We start from the raw sequence: 26,720 nt of genomic DNA on the forward strand, positions 1-26,720 counted from the left end.
CCGGTAAGGGATGAGAAGGAACGTCTGCTGTACAGAAAACTTCCCAATGCTAGCAAGCTCGCCAGGAGATCGGAGACACTGTGGTTCCGATGCGAGACTCATGAGAAGTGACACTGCGAGATCCGGAAAATACCAACTGGCAGGGCAAGCCCGGAAACCAGGAACCCAAACCCGGCAAGCCGGGAAAGAACTCAACACAGGGGCGGTGCAAAAGCAGGGAACTGAACATGGACAAAGTCCAACCTAGCAGTAGGAGAACCAAGCACATACGAAACCACACAACAACGTGTAACGAGAGGGTCAAAGTAACATTAGAACTATTACATCCTGTGACACTTAGTTAACACAACACAAACAAGTGTAAACAAACTTGTATAGGGCTCCTCGCAGACGTCAAGCCCTGATGAGTAATCTACTCACAAAACAATCCAACTACCCCTCACATAGTATCCTGCAGGACATATGACCGAAATTGGATACAGTGTAACAAGCCATACGGAAAAATTTTCTATCAGAAAAACAGCCTCAACAACAGCAGCTAGGGACAAGAGCATAGAAGGAAGATGACGTCAGTTGTCAGGCGATTGACAGTCGAAAGGCGGGACTAAAGAGCCAAAGCTCAACCTCCCGCAAGCACAACTAGGTGAGGGCAACGAGATGAGTACAGAGAATCGAATGGATATGGATGGGCCAAGCCAGGCACTGCAAGACAGTCAAGGAATAAGTTACCAAAATAAAACAACGAAAGACGTGGCCGTGCCCCACTGTGTAACAAATAACAGTGTTCGTTGAGTTCATGTACCATGCACCCCACACCCATCCAGTGGGCGGCAGTGGAAAAGACCACAGAAGCACACAATGGGCTCAGGGACTGAACCCCACAATTCACTGAGCTAAGCAAGTTACAATCTTAAGGAGCTAGTTACAAAATTCAGTCTAAGTCGCCACAGACGAACAAAGAAGGCCACAGGAAAAAGCATGCAAGGGGCCAAACAAAATGCCACAACCAACCCCGAACACGCACACAAAAACCCCGAGCCAGCGCCTGCCTAAAAGAGACGCCCGACTGCATAAACTCACCTGCAGAGCGTAGGCACGAACGTGTCACGACACATCATAACCGAGAATATTCCAGGAGCACCGCGAGTGGAATAAGGCCAGAGCCACACATGCAGGAGAAGAATAGGGCAGAGACGAACGCGGCGCCCCACACCCATATGCAGAGAAAACGAGACGCCCTCCCCATATTGGGAATCCAGAACAGCCCCAGTATCTACTGGGTACGAACAGAGATGAGAGGAGCAAGAGAGGCAAAGCACCCAAGAGAAAAAGGACGTAGAACACCAGCACTTGTGTACACCGTCCATAACAAAAACTCCCACGGCGTATGCCCAGGATGCATGAGGTCCGAACCGCATAACCCTGCCCAGCGGGGAAGGTGCCAACTAAGAATATTGAAGGAATGTTAGGGGTGCCTAGGCAGAGCACGGAGAGAAGATATAATGACAAAAGAATGAGACAGTATTGAAAACCAAAACGAAGCACGGAAGAGGACCAACGAGTCCAAAAAACGACTGGAGGTAAGCCTCACCGTAAGACAACAGACGTTCCAATAAAAAAAAAATCACGAAGGTTCATAAAGGCACAGTCGCACCCGAGACCAAAAGTAATGCAGAACCCCGATAAGAGGGGAACATGACCCCGACATGACAGAGAAGTCCTGTCCCAGAGAAAAGGGGGATAGAAATGGAGAAGAGTACCCACCGATAGGACGGAACCGAACAGACCCGAAGGGTCAAGGAACTGAACTCGGGGGGAGAGGCCGACGCGCAACAACTCGTATGCAGAGGGGGGGGGGGGGGAAGGAAAAACCCCAATCCCCATAACCGCAAGACCTACTCAGAGGGCAGAAAGCCCCGGCGGGGTCCAACGGGGCCCAAGTCAGCCCTTCCCCAGCCCCGGAACCACCTCGGTAGGCCCCGGGGCCAAGCCATCCCCCCAAAACCCCAGCCCCATAAGAAAAAGCCGGGGCAGCTGGAAAATTACTAAGGAAGGGAGCCCACTGGCAGACTCGTACAACATGGCTGGAGGAACAGGCTCGAAGTGCCTCCATCGCTACCCCGGAAGGGAAAAACCCCGAGACCGCCCAAGTCTCAAGACCCTCGAATCCCTGCCCTGACCCCGAACCCATAGACGGTAAGGATCCGGATGCAAGGAGGAGGGGAGGGGGGGACCCGATGAAACAACAGGGAAAAGACAAGAGGGCACAGAAGGAAACAAAACCAAAGCAACCAACACCCCCAAGCCATATCACAACCACCAAAATGGGGCAGCCTCGGGGCTTACGGGGAGCAAACAACCTAGCGCGCTGCAACCACCTGAACCCAACGTGCAACACCCGTGCTGCCTGCACCCGCATTAGTCAGCATAAGACTGGGTTACCGGGTCACAAACTAGCAAATCAACTCGCAGGACTCCGGGTCGAAGGTGCCACCGACCCCACAGGCAGCAGACGGAGGCAAAAACTGGGAGTCACCCTGAGACAAGGGGACAGAGCAACCCTCAAACTCGCACAAAACGAGGGAAGACTCAGGGGGTCACATCCATCGGACCCACATGCCCCCATGAAGATTCCCAGGGTCCCTGAGACAGGAACTCGCGCTCGGGGAAGCCCAGGCAGGGTACTGCTAACGGCGCCCAAGTCTACCAAACAACTTTCTAAGAACTAAACTCCCGGGACGTGTACACTCACAAGGACCTAGCAGGGGGGAACCATCAGAAGAAGAGTACTCAGTACACAGGAGGCAAGAACCAAGGCAGACCCCCCCCCCCATCAGGCAGGCAAACAAAAATAAAAAGAAAAGCCCACAAGAGGACAGCGTATCCAGGCAGGAACATAACCGGCCGCTATGATTGGTGAAAACAAGTTGTGCAGACAGCGGCGCTGCGACGTGTGACGTCATACTCGTTTGCCCCTTTCGGTTTGACGAGTTCTATCCACTTGTTCGGCTTTTCGTCGCAATTTTCACCAGAATAGCGGGGTTTGTTTTGGGATGCTACCTTTCTGGATGCCTGACCCGGTCGATGGCAGACATATAATGCTTCCAACCACACTGGGGGTTTCTATAGGCCATTGCTCTTCGTGCCTCTTCTGAGCGGGCCAGGTTCTGGCTCGTGGTCCCCGGTAGGCCCACAGAACTCCATACAAATGACTGATGCCAAAGTCTGACATTAGCATATCAGCCTGGATAGCTACGGGGAGCTAACAGGGCTCCCCCCAGAAAGTACCATCACTGGTTTAGCATTTCTTATTTGAAAGGTTCTTGTCATCCAGTCTGTCATTTTTCTTGCAGTAGTGATACAGTACTATTTTATTGTGTTACTGAGTAGCACCATATTCTGACATGATTACTCCTAGATTTTTACATTGCTTTTTCTTCAATAGGATTTTATATAGGATATGGGACTTTTTCTATTAGATACACGACTGCATTTCATGTGGTTCCGTTTTTTTTTTTTTTTTTTTTTTGTAACCGGAGAGCTGTAGCTGGAATTTGTCTTCAATGAACATGTTATCTGTGGCTCATTGAAAGACATGGTTAACAAATGTTTGCTGGGTATTTCTATGGGTTCTCCAATAAGAAAAATTCCTAATATCATTTGCAAAGAAGGATGATACTACGGTATAGTTTGTATTCAGATCTACGTCAGAAATGAGACTGAGAACACTACAGCAACTACAGCACACTGAGGGACCAAGTATCAACATGAAACTGGCAGCTTCTAGTATAATTACCCAAGTATTACCTAAGTATAGTTACAGGATGAGAGCTACGCTCGTGATGTCCAGTCTTCCCAGCACTCTTTGTCATATAACGCTTTGAAACTACTGACGGTCTTTGCCTCCACCACCTTCTCACCTAACTTGTTCCAACCGTCTACCACTCTGTTTGCGAAAGTGAATTTTCTTGTATTTCTTCGGCATCTGTGTTTAGCTTAGTTTAAATCTATGACTTCTTGTTCTTGAAGTTCCAGATCTCAGGAAATCTTCCCTATCAATTTTATCAATTTCTGTTACTATTTAGCAAGTAGTGATCATATCGCCTCTTTTTCTTCTGTCTTCTAGATTTGGCATATTTGATGCCTCTAATCTCTCCTTGTAGCTCTTGCCCTTCAGTTCTGGGAGCCACTTAGTAAGCATGTCTTTGCACCTTTTCCAGTTTGTTGATGTGCTTCTTAAGATATGGGCACCACACAACCCCTGCATATTCTAGCTTTGGCCTAACAAAAGTCATGAACTATTTCTTTAGTATTTTGCCATCCATGTATTTAAAAACAATTCTGAAGTTAGAAAGTGTAGCATAGGCTCCTCACACAATGTTCTGTATGTAGTCCTCAGGTGATAGTTTTCTATCAAGAACCACCCCTAGATCTCTTTCTTAATCATAATTCTTTAAAGATTTCTCACATAATTTATAGGTTGTGTCGTCTATGTTCTCCTATTCCACATTCCATAACATGGCATTTATTCACATTGAATTCTATTTGCCAAGTGGTGCTCCATATACTTATTTTGTCCAGGTCTTCTTGAAGGGCATGACAATCATCTAAGTTTCTTATCCTTCCTATTATCTTAGCATCTTCAGCAAACATGTTCACATAATTCTGTATTCCATCTGGTAGATCATTTATGTAAACAATGAAATTCACCGGTGCAAGAACCGAACCCTGTGGTACTCCACTTGTGACATTTCTCCAGTCCGAAACATTGCCTCTGATTACTGCCCTCATTTTTCTATCAGTCAGAAAATTTTTCATCCATGTTAGATGCTTACCTGTCACCTCTCCAATATTTTCCAGTTTCCAGAACAACCTCTTATGTGGAACTCTGTCGAAAGCCTTTTTTAAGTCCAGATAAATGCAGTTAACCCAACCATCTCTTTCCTGTAAAATCTCCGTGGCTCGATCATAGAAACTGAGTAAATTCGACACACAGGATTTTCCAAATCGAAAACCATATTGTGTCTGACATTATATCATTTCTCTCCAGGTGTTCTACCCATTTAGTTTTTATTATATTTTCCAATATTTTGACTATTACACTTGTCAATGATACAGGTCTATAATTGAGGGGGGAGTCTTCCCAGCTGCCACTTTCGTAGATTGGAACTATGTTAGAATTTTTCCACACATCTGCTACGACTCCTGTGTACAGGGATGTCTGAAAAATCAGCTGAAGTGGAATGCTGAGCTCAGGTGCACATTCTCTCAGAACCCATGGTGAAACTCCATCTGGGCCAACTGCTTTGTTCTTACTTAGCTTCAGGAGCATTTGTTTCATTTCGTCTCTTGACACCTCTATGTGCTCTATGCTATTCTCTGGAATTCTTATTGTGTCTGGTTCTCTGAAGATCGCATTCTGTACAAACACACTTTAGAACTTTTCGTTTAAAGTTTCACACATTTCCTTTTCATTTTCCGTGTATCTGTCCCCCATTTTCACCCTCTGAATATTATCCTTTACCTGCAGCTAGCTTGCTTTTAATGAATTTATAGAAAAGGCCTGGATCTGATTTACATTTATCTGCAATACCATTCTCAAAGTTCCTCTCTGCCTCTCTCCTTACTGACAAAGTTGTTTCTTGAATCTTTGTATCGCTGGTATGTTTGGGGGGTCTTGCCTCTTCCTGTGGTGATTCCATGCTTGTCTCTTTTGATCTCTGGCCCTCTCGCAATTTCTGTTGAACCAACCCTGTTTCCTAAGTCTGCATGTCTGTTTTGGTATGAATGTTTGAGTGCCTTCATCATATATTTTGCAAAATTTGGCATACATCTCATTTACTTCCTTGCCTAGCAACAAGTCTGTCCAATTATACCCATGAAAAAAATATCTAAGTTCCCCATAGTGTCCTCTCTTGAAATCAAGTTTACCAACTATTTCACTGTCCCCATTCTCTACTAGATTATATCACATAGGCGTATTTAATGTCCAAGAGGACGTGATCACTCTTTCCCAAGGGAGGAAGGTACTGGATGTCAAGTACCACCACCTCTTTCCTGGTGAATACTAGATCCAGTACAGTGCTGACGGAACATCCCCTTCCTTCATTCTTATGGCCTGCTTGACGTGTTTATACATGAATGCCTCCATGATGAGGTTTACAAATTTGCCTGTCCAAATGTCTTCTGTTCTTGCCTCATAGGCCTCCCAGTCTATTGCCGTAAAGTTGAAGTCCCCCCAGTACCAACAATCGGGATTTATCTTTGTCAGCTCTTACCATAATCTCTCTCATGACCATTATGAGGCCCTCTCGTTTATCATCCAGTTCTTCCTTTGTCCATATGTTGCTTGCTGGTGGGCTGTAGGCATTTAAAATTATCTGCTTATCATCTTGATTCCAGAGCTGCAATGCCATTATGTCAATATCTCGGGGGGTTTCAAATATTAATTCTCTTACCTTCAGGTGTTCTTTCAGTCAGCATAGCCACTTCTTTCCCCTTCTTAGTTTTCCTGTCACATCTCCAAACTGAGTAGCCCCTTGGGAATACGAACCTCATTTACAATATTTTCTTCAAGTTTCGTCTCTGTTAATGCGACAATATCTGGGACTTTGAGCTGAATTATATCCTTCAACTCCAATATTTTCGATCTCACTCCATCTATGTTAGTATATACTACTTTCAGGAATATGTTCCTGAAAGTTCCCCTTCCCTTTGTTCTTTACACCCCCTTCCTTTAATGATTTTGTTGCTTTGTCTCTATGTACCATTATGTATATATTACCCCTTTTCTCCAGTCACTAGTCTCTCGTGATGGATGACTAAGCTGAACTGGGGTACGTGGGGGCTTCCTTATCTTTTCCCATTAGGTTCAACTCTTACTTTAGGTTCTTTTCAGAATGGAGAATAGACACATTCTCAGCAGGTTTCTCCTATTGAGTCCCTTATTGACTGGCCCAGCTGTGGTTTCCAGCTCTTTGAGCCTCTAGTCCGAATTTGAGTAATTTTCTGCGGATCTGCCACTTTAAGCAGACAGGCCCGAAGATGTTTCTTGATGGTTCGAGGCTCTCCACTGATCATTTCTTGATCATTGCATTTGAATTTTTTTTAGCTCGTGGACCATTCTTTGTATAATCCACAGGTGGCTGATCATTCTGTCTCCTAACTGTGGGTTTAGCTGCCACGACAATATGAGGTTTCTTTGCCCTCTTTCCATCACTTGTCCTCAGTTTCTGTACTTGTGGTTCTCTTGTTCTTGTCTTGAATGCTTGTGAATGGGCTTTTCATGCAGAATACTTTAAACTTATATCATTTGTTCTTGTCAAAGCTGCTGCTGTTAGTTTTTTATATCAATGTTTTGTCAGGTCCTCATTCACAGTGTGTCTAGCATTTTTTTCACCATGAGTAACACACATCTAGCGAGCTCTCACCACCACCACTTATAGAGGATGAAATAAACAAGAAACTACTATAAATGGATAATGATGGATAATGATACTTAGAGATTTGACTGTATTACAGACTGTGCACAAGGTTCATGTATAAGTGAAACTGTCAGAGTACCCAGGGCAAGTTATTCCACCAATGCCACCACAGCAAAGGTCACGTGTGACTGGTCATATGGTACCTGATGTTCCTTTAGCCCGTGAACATGAAGACGACTCATTTTCTGGATTAGTGACCAGGATTTTAATCCTAGTAGTATCAGTGTTGTGGTTAGTGGTAGCAGTTTACATGGAGTTACGGAGCAGAACTTTGCTGCATCAGCAGCTTGCCCTGCAAAATTATGCCATGTGATGTCGCATGGGACCTGATGGCTGAGTGGACAGTGCTTGGGATTCGTAGTTCTAAGGTTCCGGGTTCGATCCCAGGTGGAAGAGGAAACAAATGGGCAGAGTTTCTTTCACCCTGATGCAACTGTTCACCTAGCCGTAAATAGGTACCTGGGAATTAGACAGCTGCTACAGGCTGCTTCCTGGGGATGTGTAACAAAAAGGAGGCCTGGTCAAGGACCGGGCCACAGGGATGCTAAGCCCCGAAATCATGTCAAAATAACCTCAAGATTTATGATACACCCCTTAAATTCCAAGTTTCCTAAGGAAGAAGGGCATAAGGCACACATGAGTGTTGTTTAAGTATACAGAGAGACGAGGGAGAAGATACAAGATTGTTACTATGTGGCAAAAAGAATGCAGCGCCGCCTTTTGCACTGTTAAACTGCTTCAGAGATAATTACACCTTCCAGAACTTCCAAGTCTTTTCTAATAGAGCATAAACATGTATATAGTGAGTCATAGCATGTATAGAGATATAACAACAAAAATACTTTTGTCATTTACTAAACCATTTTGGTGTGCATATTAATGACATACATATTTATACGCACTGATGTTCTTCATGATTTATTATAGAAATTTCTTAAATTACACGCTAGTGATTATTACTGCAGAAAGCCAGTGAAAAAACAAATCAGTGACAAAATATATATGTATAAGTTCACTGCAACTCTCACCACGCATGTAGCCCGGGCGACCTCCACAGGGTGCCAACTGCATGAACACTCGTGAATCAATAACATCATCACAAGAATTCATCCCTCCACCACACCTAAAGAAGGCAACACAGTTTTTTTTGTTTCCCTGTGATTAGGAAATGCATTGGAAATAAGTCAGAATTTATTATCATCATGCACACTGGGGGTTGTCATAAATCAAGTGCGCAGCCCAGGGGTTAATGTATGTAACTATTTATTATTATATTTCTATACTGTACTTATATTATATTTTTATGAAGCAGTTAAATTGTCACCGACTTCCCTTTCCTGGGGGTTTAGTGACTTTCTGGTGTGTGTCCACCTTTTGTCATTGTAGTGACATAGTACCAAGTAGCCACCATAGAAACACTCCCAGAAAACTACCATCTAATGTAATGAACCACCTCTTTTTAGTTGTCCTTGGTGGCTTCCTCAAACCCCTCCCTTTTCCCTTTTCTAGTAGCCTTTTCTTGGTTAGGGGTGAGCTATGATCCCCTTGCTACCCGTGCATTTTAAGAGGGGGGGCCAGGTTTTGGTCTTTGGTCACTAGTAAGCATATACAATACTGTACAGTATTTGTTTTACAAGGGCCTGACGTGGATTGAACTGGATGGAACTTGCCATGCAGAGAGTACCAAGGACCACCAGAAATAAGAAATTAATTACATTCAACACTTTTTACGTTCTTGATGAATATGGAATTCCAAAAATCTAGGCAGAGGGTGGAGTGGGGTAATATCTGAGATTTGAGCAGACCATTAACCAAAAATCATCTAATGTTATTCTTCAGTTTATCTTGCCATTGTTAGGCCCCAATTAGATTACAAGGTTCACGTAATTAGTTAATCCCAGAAATTACAGACTTTCATTATTAAGTAAATAATTCATGTTATTTAATTCATGTTCACTAGAAAGGTAGAGTAATAGTTGAGAAGATTCAAGTATATAAATGAATAAAATGGTAAGACAATGAACGTTGATGTGTTACACGTACAAAAAGAAAATAGAAGAGGCCTGGGTAAATACTGGTTTGGCAATAGTTGGTTTATGGAATAAATTAACAATGAACATACAGCAATAGGCACTGAATTGTTTCAAGCGAAGGTTGGACGTACACATGAATGAGTTGGGTAGGGTATAAATGGGAGCCGTGTCGCATGGGGCCGTTTACTTTACTCTTAAGTTCTTGTGTAATACCTAAGGAAACAAAGTAACCAAGAGCATTACAGAGATATTTGAAGGTACTGCTTACACGGAGAGAGTAGTTAGGCAGTGAGATGAGCAAACACTCGGTTATATCCCATAGAGATTTTTAGCCTAGTTAGTCCTAACTGATGAGAAGGGACTATTATGCTAGACACATATTTACACAATCCAAAGGCTCTTCACCTAAATATTGCTTTTGGAAAAAAAAATTCCATGGAAATAACTTGTCTAGCAAAATCTTTCTAAAACATTTCACCCAACTTAACAATTAATGATGCTCTTTTAAAACATTACTGTAATAATTGTACAAAATGATTTAGCACAAATAGAAGAGTTGCTCCTTGTATGCACAGATAAATAAGAATGTGTGATAAGTTAAGGAATGCTTCAAAAACAAGCAAGTAATGCAACAGAAATAAAGGAGGTCAAACATTTGTGAGGAAGACTGCAAAAATAGATGCCTCTTAAGTGACAGTACAGAGGTCGCACAAAATGCAGTAAACCACAAAGTGGTACTTGTGTTTGTAAATCGTAATATAAGTAAGCAACTCCCCATCTAAAGATTACTATATATTAAGTATACATACATACATCAATATCACCCACTTTTCCACGTTTATGTGGGCAGGAAACATCAGCCAGCAGAAAGAAGAATATAGTTAAGGAATTAAATATATTAAACAAGACAAATACCAGCCATTTGCTTATTATAATCACTCTCACTGTGAACCCTCGTGGAAAATCAAGCATCCCCACGCTCCAGCAACCTACCATTTCATGTCACAATGTGTACAGTGCTCCTCATGACTCATCTAACAGTACACAGTACATCCAATTCACCTTGATTAACTACTTCCAACTAGCTTCGTCTCTTACCACATCCTGCATGTGGCCCTTATTCACCCCTCACTTCTTTACACACTATTCATCAAGGCATTATTGATACCTAAATAACTATAATCAACAGACATGACATGAAAATGTTATAACCTTAAACAAATGAATCTTCTCAGTTTGATTAACTGCAAGACAGAATTTATTGTAAGGGCAGGCCTTGACACATACCTGTGAGGCAGGTGGGGTCTGGAGAGCACTGTGCTGTGATGAAAGACTAGAACTCTGTGGTGAGGTAAGTGCATCAGGTGGAGGTGGTGGTGGAGGCTGATCTTCAATCCCTCCATCACCACCACTCCCAGTTCCTTCTACTTCGGACACCGACGTACTTAGGTTCATGCTCAGATCTGTTAGCCCGTCACGCACCACTGCAACAACACACAATAAAATAGCTGTGCATAATAAGTTAAAATATGAAAAATAACTAATACCGTAATAAAACATAAAAGCAATTCGAAAATTTTACCCTTTCCACTGGGCAACACAATGAGGGATATTCTTAGTAAATATCCATAAGCTGTGCAGTTTTAAAGTACAATAGAATACCTCGGTATTCAGGCATATTGTAATTGGTTCCTAAAGGCTGGACGAATGCCGAAAAGTATGAATACAGGCATACCTCAGAATAAGAGTTTAATCCGTTCCTGGAGACGCCTCGCCTTCCGAAAACTCGCATTCCGAAGTTAATTTCCCCATAAGAAATAAAGGGAAATGAATTAATCCGTTCCCGACTACCCCAAAAACCCCACATCAAACTAAATTTTTATACCTAATTTACCTAATTCATCTAAATAAACCTACAAAACTGTGTTCCAGTTATTACTTACCTTGCTGTCGAGTGCTGTAGGCGTATGGAAGATGGTGAGGAGGGGGGAGGAGGAGAGGAGTTACTGTTTGGAAGGGGAGTCCCCTTCCATAATCACATCACATAACCCCATGCCTTGTAACACTATGGATACCACTTCTCTTTCTAAATTTTTCAAACCAGCCCCTGCTTGCCTTAAACTCTTTCTTATCTGCATCACTCGTTGCAGGGGTATTCTTTAGAAGGTCTTCGTGCAACACCCTGGCTTTCTCACAAATAATGGCCTCCGAAACACTATCACCCCTCAACTCCTTGTCGTGTATCCAAATTAATAACAACTTTTCCATTTCTTCAAGTATTTGTGGTCTTTGCGCCGTTAATGTTCTTACTCCTTTTGCCACTTTAGCACCCATAATCTTATTTTTCTTCTTAAGTATAGTGCATATTGTTGATGTGGCTTTGTTGTACTGCCTACAAAGTTCAACAACACGTGTACCGTTCTCATGCTTCCGAATGATCTCTTGTTTCTCCTCTATTGTCATCCTCACATGAGCTTTCTGGCCTTTATCCTTACCACTGGCTTTCTTGGGACCCATGGTGAGATATATAACAACAAATTGTATAGACAAATCACCAAAAATCCAACAAAACACTGAAAATCCGCGAGAAGAATTGATGTGGGGGTAGTCACTGAGCGCGAGACAATAATAAACTGAGGGGCGGCGGGGCGGAGGGGCGACGATCGCCGAACCACCACGCGCTAGGTCGGCTGTACGCGTATCAACAAACTCGCATCCAAACTCGCCTCCCGAAGTAACCATCGCCTTCCGAGACAAATTTTTGGAGTAAATACACCTCGCCTTCCGAAAACCTCGCATACAGGGACAATCGCATTCCGAGGTACCACTGTACTGAAAAATAAATTACCATACGGAATAATGTAAATTGGATTAATCCAGTCCAGACCACAAAAAATCAGCATTGAATGTAATGAAACGCCATTTTTTGGGCGAGTCCCGGAGGCCCCCCAGAGCTATCCATGGCTGATATGGATACCCTAAATATTTTGCATCAGTCTATGTGAGTGGAGTTCTAGGCCTACCGGGGACCACGAGCCAGAACCTGGCCCCCCCCCTCACAGAGGCACGGGGAGCAATGGCTCATAGAAATGCACATGTGATTTGGAGCATTCTATATCTGCCATCGACCGGGACAGGCACCCAGAAAGGTAAGCGCCACAAAACAAATCCCTATTCTGGTTAACAACAAAAATCGGCAAACAAGTGGACAGGACTCCCAATAGAAAAACGAGCAAACAAGCATGACATCACACGAGCCGCGCAACTTCCCCCTCCCAGGGAGGGGGAAGGAGAAGCCCCAGACCCTCGCGCCGGCGATCCCTATCCCCCACTTCTGAGGTTGGATGTCAAAAACCGTGAAATACCACCGACCGGAGGGAGGGAGGGTTGCTGGAGAGCCTCCGAGACTCACCCAGAAAATGATGTTTCATTACATTTAATGCTGGCTTTCTGGGGGAAGCCCCTACAGCTCCCTGGAGCTACTTCACAAAAGACAACAAAAGAAAAAGGGGACTTACCCGGGAGACGGTCGGTGCTCCACTCCTCAACTCGAAGTCGAGACAACGGGCTGCAACCGCCGACCCAAAGCAACACAAGCCCGACTGGGCCCAGGAACGTTCACAGCCAGGACCCTGTTCGACCGCCAGAAACCTTGTGCCCGAATGTCAGCCCAACATATTGCCAAAGACGGCCGCAAGAGCAGCAAACTTACGAACGTCATGGGCACGGGGATAGACCGCAGGCTGACTGGATTTAATTACCCTGCGGACAACCTGAGAGACCTGAACCCCCGAACAGGCAAGAATGGAAACCGGATCAACCCAAAGCATGTCCCCAGACACAGAAGCCGTGACGGACAGATAACAGTGGAGGGCCGCAACCAGACAACACATGATGCACCCCCAGCCTGACAAACCAAATATCAACAACCCAAGGACCCCACCGGAAGGTAGCAGTCTCATTCTTCGCCAGAAAAGAGGGAGATGGCTGTAGACGGACATACTTATGACCACGACCAAAGAAACAAAAACCTCTGCGCCGGAGAAGAGCATGAAGCTCCACCACATAACCCCCAGAGGCTAATGCCAAGAGAAAAAGAGCCTTAGCAAAAGGTTCTAAAAGCTGAACCCATGGGACGTGTCCACTCACGAGGGTGAAGCAGGGGGTACCACCACACAAAATGACCCTAATATAAGGAGGGTGGGAGAACACAATGCAGACCCCCCACCAGGCAAAAACAAAAAGAAAAGAAAACCCACGCAAGTGGACAATGTACCCAGAGGGAACACAACCGGCCGCTGTTCTAGGTGAAAACTAGCTACCCAGTACCCCTGTTCCCCACCAGAGCAATAACTACCACTTACCCCAAGGAAAACAAGGGAGGAAAACCCCCAAACACTCAGGGTGGCCAAATGCCAAGCAGCGAATAACCAACAGAGGTAGACCCAAAGCGACTTGTGGAAGAGAACCCCAAGCCCCAAGGGCGGTACCCACAGGGCACTCAGGGAAGGAGACCCTAAGCACATGCAGCCCGAGTACCTGAGAATATTACTCCCAGCTCTCACGACCACCATAACCCTTTAACTGCGCGGCCTATAAATATGACACCCCCCCCGGTGCGCAGGAAATAAATTCTCTTGAAAAAATTCTGTTGTTTTTTTTTAAAGTGTCAAAAACCCTTCCCCCAGTATGGGTATGTCAAAAAAATTTTGAATTTGTACTTACTTTGGCTGCTATGGGGTCCGTAAGTTGGCACGTGACGTCATCATTCCCCGTTCGCCCGTGCAGTAAGCTCCCGGGGACGGTGGGGCGCCCGGGGCGGGGCGTGCGAGTTGCCGCGAATATATTTTTGTTCATTTTTTGCGCACGGTTCCAAATACATTTTATTTGTTTTTACGTGCTAATCCTATGTATAATGAACACGTACACTATATTATAGCAGTAAAACATCCGTACTGTCTGAGGACACTGTTACGTGCATGACACTTGTGTACACATATGTTGTACATATTTACCATGTATCATGCTAATTTATGTATATATACAATCTATTTACAGACTATACACTGTCACACACTATATACATTCACCATCAACACATTCAGAACACCGCGAGTGTGAGCAGCCACACTCAGCCAGCCCTCCCTCACTCCAACATCTTACTCGCCAACATTGCTCCTCCCACCATACTGTTATTGTATTTATTAAACGATTTACACATGTTATATATACCTATCTACATGTTTTATTTACCAGAACTATGCAAGTAAGCCGGTATTATGTCCAAACAGTACAGTGGCCACCATACACTGCATGACAAATCATTTAGCAGACAGCAGACAACGCCACAATTACGACGTCACTTCCCTCACCAAAATAGCTCCTCACAACATACTCCTGGTGCTGTTATTACACTATTCACACACTGTATATACCCATGTACATGTGTGTTCCCATAGCGAACCACGAAGCTAGTACGGTGAGCAAAACAAGAGTTACTGCCACACAGTGAGGCTACCTCCCCAAAATTCCTCCTTCCTACGCACAACGCTCATTATAACCACAATCCTGGTCACTAATACCTGTAAATGAATAACTGACCACAAGTTTATTTTGAAAAGGAACCTAAAAAGTCATTTGAAGATTCCTAGATGGACGAAATAATGCTGTGGTGCTGTGGCTAGCGCTGTGAACATTGTGAACAGCATTGAATCACTGATATTTGAACACTGTACCCAGTCATTATCACACTCGGGCTCTTCTATAATACTATCATGGCTAAATAAAACAGATTATATATTTTGACAATATTAGGCGATGCTGTGGTCACACGCTTAACAGCAGTGCTGTGTGCTCATGCTGCGAGCGCCAGCCTTGGTTGCTCACTCACTACTGAGGCTCTGACACCCGGTAATGTGGACCATGATTTTTTTTTTAAGATGGCGTCTGTTTACAAGAGCCCTGAGGAAGCTGATGTGAACCCCATGTAGCCGCAGGAGTTTTGAATGGAACGTGAAAAATACAAACACCCGGAGGCAGGTTGCGCATCCGAAGCCTGGGCCTGCAGGCACGTTGCGCAGTTAAAGGATTAAGAGCAGCACTGAAAACAATGAACAGCACTGAGAAAAGACTGGAGCTGGAGCTACATGACCATACACGATCCCATCAGCCGAGGAACTGGGGCAGGGATCGCCGGCACGAGGGTGTGGGGCTCCCCCTTTCCCCTCCCAGGGAGGGGGGAGCTGCGTGACGTCATACTTGTTTGCTCGTTTTTCTATTGGGGAGTTCTGTCCACTCGTTTGCCGATTTTCGTTGTTAACCAGAATAGTGGTTTGTTTTGTGGCGCTTACCTTTCTGGGTGCCTGTCCTGGTCGATGACAGATATAGAATGCTCCAAATCACATGTGTATTTCTATGGGCCATTGCTTCCCGTGCCTCTGTGAGGGGGGGGGGGGGCAGGTTCTGGCTTGTGGTCCCCGGTAGGCCTAGAACGCCACCCATATCGACTGATGCAAAACAGTTAGGGTATCCATATCAGCCATGGATAGCTCCAGGGAGCCGTAGAGGCTCCCCCAGAAATAAATATATTTATGCAATAATTACATTAAGTAAATGCACTATACTTGCATTTATAGGGAATTGATGCCATATGTAGAAGGTGGTGATGCAGAGGAAGAGATGTTATTCTTTGGCAGGGGAGTTCCCTACCATTTTAACTTCTGGTCGTTGTGCTTCTGGGAGAGTTTACCTTTCCTGTCTTTATCTGTTACCTCTCATTAGAATTACTGGATGCTCTTCTTACAAGAAACTTGTCCATGGATGATTGCTTTTGCCTGCACTTTAAAATGTTTCTGAAGTGAGATATAGCATTGGCAATCAACAGGTTTATAACACAGGTTGTCATAGCTTAGTCAGGGTGATATTTTAAGAAACTTTGCAATTCTTTTATTAGAGAACTAGGGACCACCTCCCTACCCTCATCCTCTGAAGAGAACTTCTCAGCTGCCATGTGTTGCTGCTCCCTGTGAAGGTCCTGCAGTTCTGTGGTGAGCTCTGCTCTGTGCTCCTCCATTAACTCCTCCACATTATCAGCATTAACCTCTAAGTCCAATGACTTGTTCAGACACACAATATCCTCCACAACAGTGTCAAAGTCTTCAAAGTCCCTTTCTGTTAACATGTTACCTGGCCCAGCGTGCGACCCTCAGCACGCCCCAAGGTTGACCGAGTGTTTCCTGTGAGCGCGCACCCGCACTAAAATGTATACTCTTCAATTTTCTCACCTCAATTTTCATGCTACGTTATTTATTTCGGTATCAAATCGTTTGCAGTAGAATTCTCTAAAATGAATACTGTATTTGCACACAAGGTTAAAAGGCCCAGCATGCCACCCGCATCAACCCCGAAAATTGGCCGAGTGTTATCCATGAATGCACACCCGCACTAATATGTTTATACAGAACTCTTTTTTCAGTTTTCTTACCTCAATTTTCGTGCTAAGTAGCTCATTTTGGTATGAAATTGTTCACAATTGAAAGGCGCATACAGTATTTTACAACTATAATAATGTCTATTTTGTGTGTCTTGAAAACTATTTTAAGTCCAATAATAATTGAACAATAAATGGAATTTTAGCTAATATTTTAACTTTAAACGCAGTGTGCGTCCTCGCACACACAGTATACAGTATTCACATATGGATGTGTTATCGGTAAGACAAAGTGTTAAGAACATCTGGCCACAGTTTCCTCCAGGCAGAGTTCATGGTCCTGTAAGAGACTTCCTCCAAGGCTTTGTCTATGAGTCTTAGACAATGTAGGATGTTGACGTGATTCTTCAAGAATTCACAGAGGCTTAACTGGGTATCAGTCACTGCAAAGCACCTTTGAAATAGTGCTTTAGTGTACAATTTCTTGAAGTTCGAAATGACCTGATGGTTCATGGGCTGGACGAGAGGAGACGTGTTCGGAGGCAAGAACTTCATTGTAATAAAGTTAAATTCAGGTAACAACTCCGCCTCCATGCCTGGAGGATGAGCAGGGGCATTGTCCGTCACAAGACACTCCTTCCAAAGCAATCGATTCCTCGAGGTATTCCTTGACATTAGGACCAAACACTTCAATAACCCATTCCATAAAAAATTGCCTGGTTACCCAAGGTTTGGTATTAGCCCTCTACATCCCTTGTAACTTACTTTTCATCACATTGCTTCTCTTAAATAACCTCGGGTTCTTAGAGTGGTAAACTAGCAAAGGTTTTACTTTAAAATCCCCACTTGCATTTCCACACAACAAAAGGGGCAATCTGTCGTTCATCGGCATGTGTTCTGGAAAGGACTTCTCTTTAGTGATACAGGTCCTCTTTGGCAGCCTTTTCCAGAACAAACACGTCTACATATTCTCTAAATTTAATAAAAAAATTCTCGGCAGCATCCTTATTAAAACTGGCAGCTTCCCTGTGTCTCACTACACTGTCTATGCCACTTTAAATATCTCAAACGATGCACAACTGGCTTTAAATACATCACTACTAGCACTCATTCTTGAGGTTTTCTGTAAGAGATCACCATGCAGTTGTTTTCCTTTCTCACAAATGATGACCTCAGATACACTATCACCAGCCAACTGTTGTTCATTTATCCAAATCAATACAAATTTCTTAACCTCTTCAATTGTCTGCGATCTATGTTTTGTAACGGCTTTCACTCCTTTTGCAACATCAACTGTTTTGATGGCCTCTTATTTTGTATTGAAGATTGAAGTACAGTACTGAAGATATTGTCAATTTGGGCAAACCAATCTCGGTAACGAGCAGATACACGGGCACCACTTTCATATTTAGCTACGAGTTCTTTCTTCATCTCTATCGTGATTCTAATCATTTTTCTTTTTGCCTGGCTCTTATCATAAACTTTCTTAGGTGACATGGTGACTTATTTACACAAAGAATATCCAAAATATCCAAGAGAAAAGTGTAATGAGTTGTGCACCGAACAACAGCTATGGTAAAACAGACACATAAGAGTTGCATGTTTGTGTGAATGCTGAGCAAGCAGACGAATACAGAACATGAACACAGCGTCCAAATGTCAAAAAAGACGAATTGAGTCAAAATAATTTAGATGTTTTATTGAATGTATTCTAACAGTAACAGTAAAGAATCTCTGCAAGCTCTCCAGATCAGTAATTTCTATAGTTTTGAAAGGGGGGCTGTATTTGTACAACAGTATTCCATTCTAGTGGCTTTAGGCATTGTATGTACTAGCTCTATCTATAAAGCCAACAAACTTTGTAAAATCTCTTTATGTATGTACCTTTACCTAAATAATAATTATTATTATTATTATTATTCTGGAGAACACTAGCATCTTGAAACGTATCATCATTGGTATAGTATCTCATTTGAAAGGTTCTTGTTATCCAATGTCATTTTTCATGCAGCTGTGATAGCTACTTTATTGTGTTCTTTAATGGTAAGGTTTTCCAACATGATTACACTCAAATTCTTTACATTGCTTTTTCGTTCCATTGCTTTTTTTCGTTCGATTTGACTGCATTTTGAATGTGGTTTCCATTTTTATATTTCCATTTTTTCCATAGTGCAAGAGCTGGAGCTTCTCATTAAATACCATATTTTCTGTGGCCTAATGAAAGACTTGATTTACATCAGATTGGAGGTTTGCTGTGACCTCTGTTGTCTACTCACATAAAAATCCTACTGTCATCTTCAAAAGATGATACGGTATTATAGTTTGATTCCTCTTCTATGTCTGATGAGAATGAGAGAGTAATGGAGCAAGCACAGTACCCTGGCGCCTAACAGCTGAGTGGACAGCGCTTCGGATTCATAGTCCTGAGGTTCCGGGATTCGATCCCCGGTGGAGGCGGAGACAAATGGGCAAAAAGTGTCTTTCACCCTGATGCCCCTGTTCACCTACCAATACATAGGTGCCTGGGAGTTAGAGAGCTGCTATGGGCATTTATTACACATCCTGGGGATGTGTAACAAAAAGGAGGCCTGGTCGAGGACCGGGCCACGGGGATGCTAAGCCCCGAAATCATCTCAAGATAACCTGAAGATAACCTGGGGGGACTGAGCTCTTCACGGTTGATGGTGCAGATTTTACTTTGTTGACTATTATACACTGGGTTCTGTTCGTCAGGAAATTGAAGAACCTTTGAATACAATTGAATACATTTTATGCTGAATAGTACTCATTGTTTTTACTGTATGGTACCTTTATTAAGGACTCTTGTTGGAATATGGAAGACAGTGAGAAGGAGAGGTGTTAGTGTTTGGAATGGGAATCCCTTTCCATTATAACATCAGGCAGTGATGACAATCCTGGGGTACTCTCTCTGTTATGTTTTGCAGGCATACCACTAGGACCTGGTTGTGGCTCATTGCTTGTTTGTCTCACTAAGAATCTGTCTGAAGACACTTGTTTTTGCTTACGTTTTAACACTTGTTTGCAGTGAAACATCACATTGTCATTAAAAAAGTTAACAACGGTCTGCTACAGCTTTATCTGTGTAAGTCTTTTCAGCAAAACGTTGCGGTTCTTCCCATACCACAGACATTTTTCCTAGCCAGATCAATCACGCACATTCCGTCTTCATGTTAATGAATGATCATTTGTTTTTTTCTCTCTATCGTCATTCTAGCAACTATTTTCTTAGGTTCAACTTTACCACTGACTTTCTTGGAACCCATATGGTGATATATAATACGAACTTTTATGGTAAACAACCAAAAAAGAACCCAATCAATTAAATTATTCTCAGAATTCAAGCGCAGTTATCACTAGATGGGATACAAGCATAAACTGATCTTACCGAGTAGGTAAGCGAAAGGCTACCGAGACATATTTGCCTACTGTTCCAAAATTGAGGCTAATATGTCTCAAGAGGCTTGGTGAAGACAGAGTCAGGAGGAGCTTGCCAGGTAGCAAGCAGAAAGAGGCCACCCTATGAGCCCTCCCAGAAAATTTGTATTACCTTTAACCAATTTGTTAAACACACTGAAAGAAACATTTCACTGCTCAGTGGATGAATATTACATTTCAATCTTTCAATTGAGATGTATTCAATTTGCAGTTAACAGTTTTTGTACCACATTATGGGAAATAAATTTTTGAACACGAGTTATACACAATTTGTGTACATAATAGTACATAATTAGCACTCCAACCCATTAAAATACTTCACACTAAAATTATAAAACCCTCACCAATTGAGTCCTGAGATGCACTCAGGTCTAGAGGACAAACACTCGCATGTCCAGTGAGTGGAGTGGCAGGCTGGAATCTTAAGGTTGCTTCTTGCAGAGACTTGGTATTAATCAAAACACATCGCATCACGACTCCATCCACAACATCTACACTGCCACTATCATCATTATCATCATCGTCCTCATCATCATCTGTAAACCAAAAGTGATATAATAATTACACAGTTCCATAACATGTCCTGGTGTGATCATTTCAACAGGTGGAACTCCAAAATGGTAGCATACAATCACATGAAAACACCAACTTAAAATGCTTCTAAAATTTAATTAGATTTAAGAAAATGTGGGCAAGAACTGTACGTTATTTTGTTAAATGAAGACTGGCTGTTAGTATGTTCCCAATAACAGATATTAAACTATCGCCCACTAACAACGCAGCATTGCATTGTGTCGTTATCAGCGGCAAATTGGTGGCGGCTTCGGGAGGGAAGCGCCGCGGTTTTGGGCATTATATGCATATACTCTTGTGGAGAATGTCATTGCAAACACAATGATACCAAAATGAAAGACCTAGGACCAGAATTGAGGTACAAAAGTTGAAAAGAAAAAACACTTTATTGCTCTTTATTAGCGCTCACTGGGGTAACGCTCCGTCACTTTCTCTGTTTGCTGTGGGTGGTACACCTGGCTTTTGGACTTTATATATGCATATAGTCCTGTAGGAAATTCTATTGTGAACACAATGATACCAAAATGAAAGACCTAGGTCGAGAATTGAGATGTCCAAAGTGAAGAGAGTGTACACATTTTATTGCACTTGCGCACTCTCGGGTAACACGCTCTCACTTTCTCACTTTCTCGCCGGGCTTTTGGGCTTCATATGCATTTAGTTCTGTAGAGAATTCTATTGCGAACACATTGATATTAATTTGAAAAGCCTAAGACAAGAATTGAGATGACAAAGTAGAAAAGATTATACACTTTTCAGTATTACTGCCGCGCTTTCTAATGTCAAGAGAGGAGCCTTCGGGGTGGCGCCCTGTGGCGCAGCGCTCTCTTTCTGGTAACCTTGGCCCACTTGGCCCATATACTTCTGCAGAGAATTTCATTGCAAACACAATGATACCAAAATGAAAGACCTAGGACCAGAATTGAGGTAACAAAGTTGGAAGGAGTATACCATTTTATTGCTCTTGATTAGCCCTCACAGGGGTAAAGTGCTGTCACTTTCTCTGTTTGCTGTGGGTGATACGCAGGGCTTTTGGAGTTTAAAATGCATTTACCCCTCTAGATAATTCTATTACGAACACAATGACACCAAAATGAAAGACCTAAGACGAGAATTGAGGTGACCAAAGTGAAAAGAATGTACACATTTTATTGCTCTTGTGTGATCCCAGGTAACTCGCTCTCACTTTCACTGTTTGCTGCGAGTGGTAAGCCGGGCTTTTGGAGTTTATGTGCATATACACCTCTAGATAATTCTATTGCGAGCACATTGATACCAAATTGATAAACCTATCACGAGAATTGAGGTGACAAAGTTGAAGAGAGTATACACTTCTCAGTATTACCGCGCTCTGTAATGGAAGGCCTGGAGCTCTCTTCTGGGTAACCGTGGCCTGCTTTCATCCCGTCGGCGGGTGGAGCGCTCTACGGGTTTTGACATTATATGCATATACTTCTGTTGGGAATTCTATTGCGAACACATTGATACCAAAATGAAACACCTAGGACCAGAATTGAGGTGACCAAAGTGAAAAGAATGTACACATTTTATTGCTCTTGCGCGATCCTGGGTAACTTGCTCTCATGTTCTCTGTTTGCTGCAGGTGGTAAGTCGGGCTTTTGGAGTTTATATGCATTTACACCTCTAGATAATTCTATTGCGAACACATTGATACCAAATTTAATATCTTAGGACAAGAATTGAGGTGACAAAGTTGAAAAGAGTATACACTTTTCAGAATTACCGCGCTCTCCTCTCGCCCTCCCAGGAAACGCCAATCCCCACCTTAGGTAGTGCGGCATTCGCGGCCGCAAAGCGCGAAAGTGTTAAAATTAATACGTATCTTCACAACAAGCACATTATGCAAAATAGTACAGTACCTTAGCTCTATAATACTAGAGCACTCCATTATTAATCTCACACCTCCATTAACTCTTGCATCCTTTCTCTCATATACCATTACATTGTGGTTACCTTGTGTAGCTTCCAGGAATCAATGGCTCTGCGACAAGGCCTCCCGGTTAGTCGTCTGGTAAGGAGGAGACAGACTGACCTTTGGGGTCAGCCTTAACCGGCGCAATGGAGAATAACAACTGTGATGTGGTCGTGACGTGTTCAGGGCGTCACCTCTGCTACTGATCATGGATCAATCAATATGATAGATTCCCGCTCTTTTGCTAAAACGCCATTGGTCAAATTGTAACCCCTTGTGTTGTGTCCCATGAGGAGCCCTGAGCCCCAGGCAAGAGCATTCACGTGAGGGAGCCCATGCACAGAGGACGTGTCCTGTTCTGTCTATCGGCCAATAGACAGAAGAACACCATCTATTCCTCACTGTCAAGTTAAACTCAGCGTCTTTTCGATATACCAACGATCGCCCGGAATCACGATCGTGACTATATTGTTTAGAAGCCTAGTGACAAATCACCAGAGCGAAACAGACTGGTATCAGGTAACCCCTGGTGACAAATTAAGATCATCTGTGAGTGACCTAGAGTGAACTAAGGAGTGCCACTGCCTAAGTAAAGTGTGTGACTTTTACCACAGTGTACCTGTACCACAGTGTACAGTGTAGTGCATGGTATATGTTATATCTGTGTTTTGCTTGTCTTCCATGGCATCTAAGGCCATATGGTGATCTAGCAACTGTGAGGGGGCAGGAGCACCCTGTTTTGAATTTGTGTTGTCCGGAGTTATGTAGATGTGTTACCATGTGATTTGCAATCTAACTTCTTAAAACACTTTCAAAGATTTTTATGATGTGTGAAGCTTGCCAGATAGCAAGACACTATTGATCTATAATCTTTCGTATCTGCTTTACTACCTACTTTGTGAAGTGGTGCAATCTCCACTGGTTTAAGTATGTCAGGGATGATGCTAGTATCGAGGGTCCGTCTCCATGAGATATTTAGGTCCACTGATATTTATATGATTCTCTCAGCTTGAGTTCGATCTTTTCGAGGAGCAATGGCCTATAGAAACCCCCATGTGGTTGGAAGCATCCTATGTCTGCCATCGACCAAGTCAGGCACCAACCCGTTCTCGCAAATTTAATAAGTCAATATTGACTTATTAAATATGTGCATAGGTGACATACTTAACATAATTGTTTCCCTTGAAAAGCTTCATAGAAAACACCGACCTTACCTAACCTACTTAGTATGTTAAGATAAGCATCTTATTGCTTCGTAATTACAATTATTACCTAACCTATACGTATAATAGGTTAAGTAACAATTGTAATTACGAAGCTATAAGATGCTTATTTTAACATACTAAGTAGGTTAGGTAAGGTCATAGGTGACATACTAAACATAATAGTTTCCCTTGAAAAGCTTCATAGAAAACACCGACCTTGAGGTTATCTTGAGATGATGAGGAAATCATCTCAAGATAACCTCAAGGTCGGTGTTTTCTATGAAGCTTTTCAAGGGAAACTATTATGTTTAGTATGTCACCTATGCACGCAACTAATAAGTCAATATTTGGGTTGTGGGCACCCAGAAAGGTAGGGCCCCCAGAACAAGCCCAATCTGGTTAAAAATTCCTACTGAAAGCCAAACTGTTGGACAGAACTCCAAAAACTAAAAACAAGCATGACATCACAAGCAACACTGCTCCACTGTCTGCGCAGCTCCATCCATCCCAAGAGGGGAAAGGGGGGACTCCAGACCCCCACACCGGATATCCACCCCCAGTTCAAAGGCTGCACGTCAAAAGCTGTGAAAAACCACCGACCCACCGACTGGAGAGAGGAAGGGATGCCTGGGAGCCTCCGGGTCTCGCCCAGAAAATGGTGTTTCATTACATTCAACACTTGTTTTCTGGGGGGAACACCTTCGGCTCCCCAGGGCTACGGCTCAATGGAGCTACATAAACAAAGATAAAACAAGAGAGATTTTCCCGGGAGGCAGTCACCACTCGCTCCTAAACTCAAAGTCGAGACAACTGGCTGCAACCGTCAACCCAATGCTACACATGCCTGACTAGGGACAGGAACATTAACTAGGTAGCGAGCAGCCAGGACTGTGTTCAACCCCCAAAAACTTTGTGCCCAAATGTCAGCATTTTACAAAAGATGGCAGCAAACTTACAAACGTCATGGGCACAAGGATAGACTACAGGCTGACTACACTGAATAATCCTGCGGACGACCTAGGAGACCCGAACCCTACAACAGAAATGGAGAAACCAGGTCAACCCAAAACGCGTCCCCGGCCACCGAGGCTGTGGCATGCAGGTAACGGCAAAAAGCCGCAAGCAGATACAACACATGATACACCCACGGCCGAACCAACCAAGCATCAACAACCCAAGGACCCCTCCGGAAAGCAGCAATGTCATTCTTCACCAAGACTGCCCAAGTCTCAGAACCATCTAAACCCTGCCCCGACTCCAAAACCCTCAGACGTTTTGGGGCGGAAGCAGGAAGGGGGGGGGGGGGACCAAATCGAACCACAGCAAGGGAAGGATCAGCCTCAGAACTGAGGTGTGGATTGCCAGCGCAGGGTCTGGGGCTTCCCTTTCCCTCTCCTGGGAAGGGGGAGCTGTGCAGACAGCAGCGCAGCAACGTGCGACGTCATACTCATTTGCTCGGCTCGTTTCTGTTTGGGGGAGTTCAATCCTCTTGTTCGGCATTTTTAAGCAATTTTCACCAGAATAGGTGTTTGTTTTGGGACGCTTACCTTTCTGGGTGCATAACCCGGTCGATGGCAGACATAGAATGCTTCCTACCACACTGGGAGTTCTATAGGCCATTGCTCCTCTCACCTATTCTGAGGGGGCCAGGTTCTGGCTCATGGTCCCCAGTAGGCCCACATAACTCCATACATATGACTGATGCCAAAGTCTGACATTAGCATATCAGTCTGGATAGCTCCAGGGAGCCGACAGGGCTCCCCTCGGAAAAAACTCAAAACATTTTTTTCTGTGGAGAGCCCCTTCGGCTCCCCGGAACTATACTGGGCTGATGTGTATATATTAGACTGTGGCAACAGTCAATCGAACGAGTTCTAAGCCTACCGGGGACCAGAGCCAGAACCTGGCCCCTTCAAGAGAGGCACTAGGAGCAATGACCTAAAACACCCCCATGTAATTGGAAGCAGTCTTTGTCTGCCATCTACCAGGTCAGGCACCCAGAAAGGTAGGAATCTCAAAACAAACTACTGCTGGTCAAAAATGGCAAACCGAAAGCCGAACTAGCAAACAGAACTCCCCAATCAAAAACAAGGAAACAAACAAGACGTCACCACAACCACCGCGCATCCGTCTGCGCAACCCCCCCCCCCTCCTCAGGCGGGGGACTGGGAGGGTCCCAGACCTCCACGCCGGCAACTCTCCTCAGTTCAAGAGGCTGTTGTGTTGGTGACGGTCGATCGTTCTGGCTCCTCTCTTTACGCAGTGCTGCAGTGAGGTGGTGTTGCTGTTTTGGTGGCATGTGAGCTAGAAGTAACACAAGAGTACTGGGGCTGCATGCACCTAGGGCCACCTTCCCTGGGTGCCCCGTAAGTACTGCCTTTGCAGCCTCAGGGTTCTCTTCCATGAGCCATTCAGGAGCAGCTACCTCCGTGTGGTTCTGTCGCTGCTCGATGATTGCCCGCCCTTGGGGGTTCAGCTGGGGAGGTTCTTACTCCTGTTTGACCTTGGGTAGGAGATAGTATCGTCACTGGCTGGGGCGAGAGGTACAGTGCGGCTGTCTGATATACACATAGCGACCGGTTCTGTTCACCCGGAGACTATGTTTTT

At 43.9% G+C, this 26,720-nt stretch overlaps 1 protein-coding gene across 1 annotated transcript in view; it reads right to left on the minus strand.

Annotated features, from left to right (window-relative positions):
- Positions 1–26,720, minus strand: part of Ge-1 (Enhancer of mRNA-decapping protein 4 homolog Ge-1) — a 327,116-nt gene that overhangs the window by 227,614 nt on the left and 72,782 nt on the right. Inside the window, 2 exon segments of the mRNA XM_045757261.2 lie at positions 10,805–11,001; positions 20,747–20,938. Of these exon segments, the coding sequence (XP_045613217.2) occupies positions 10,805–11,001; positions 20,747–20,938 (389 nt within the window).

This window comes from Procambarus clarkii, chromosome 67 (genome assembly GCF_040958095.1).
Source record: "Procambarus clarkii isolate CNS0578487 chromosome 67, FALCON_Pclarkii_2.0, whole genome shotgun sequence".
In the NCBI taxonomy this organism is placed as follows: domain Eukaryota; kingdom Metazoa; phylum Arthropoda; class Malacostraca; order Decapoda; family Cambaridae; genus Procambarus; species Procambarus clarkii.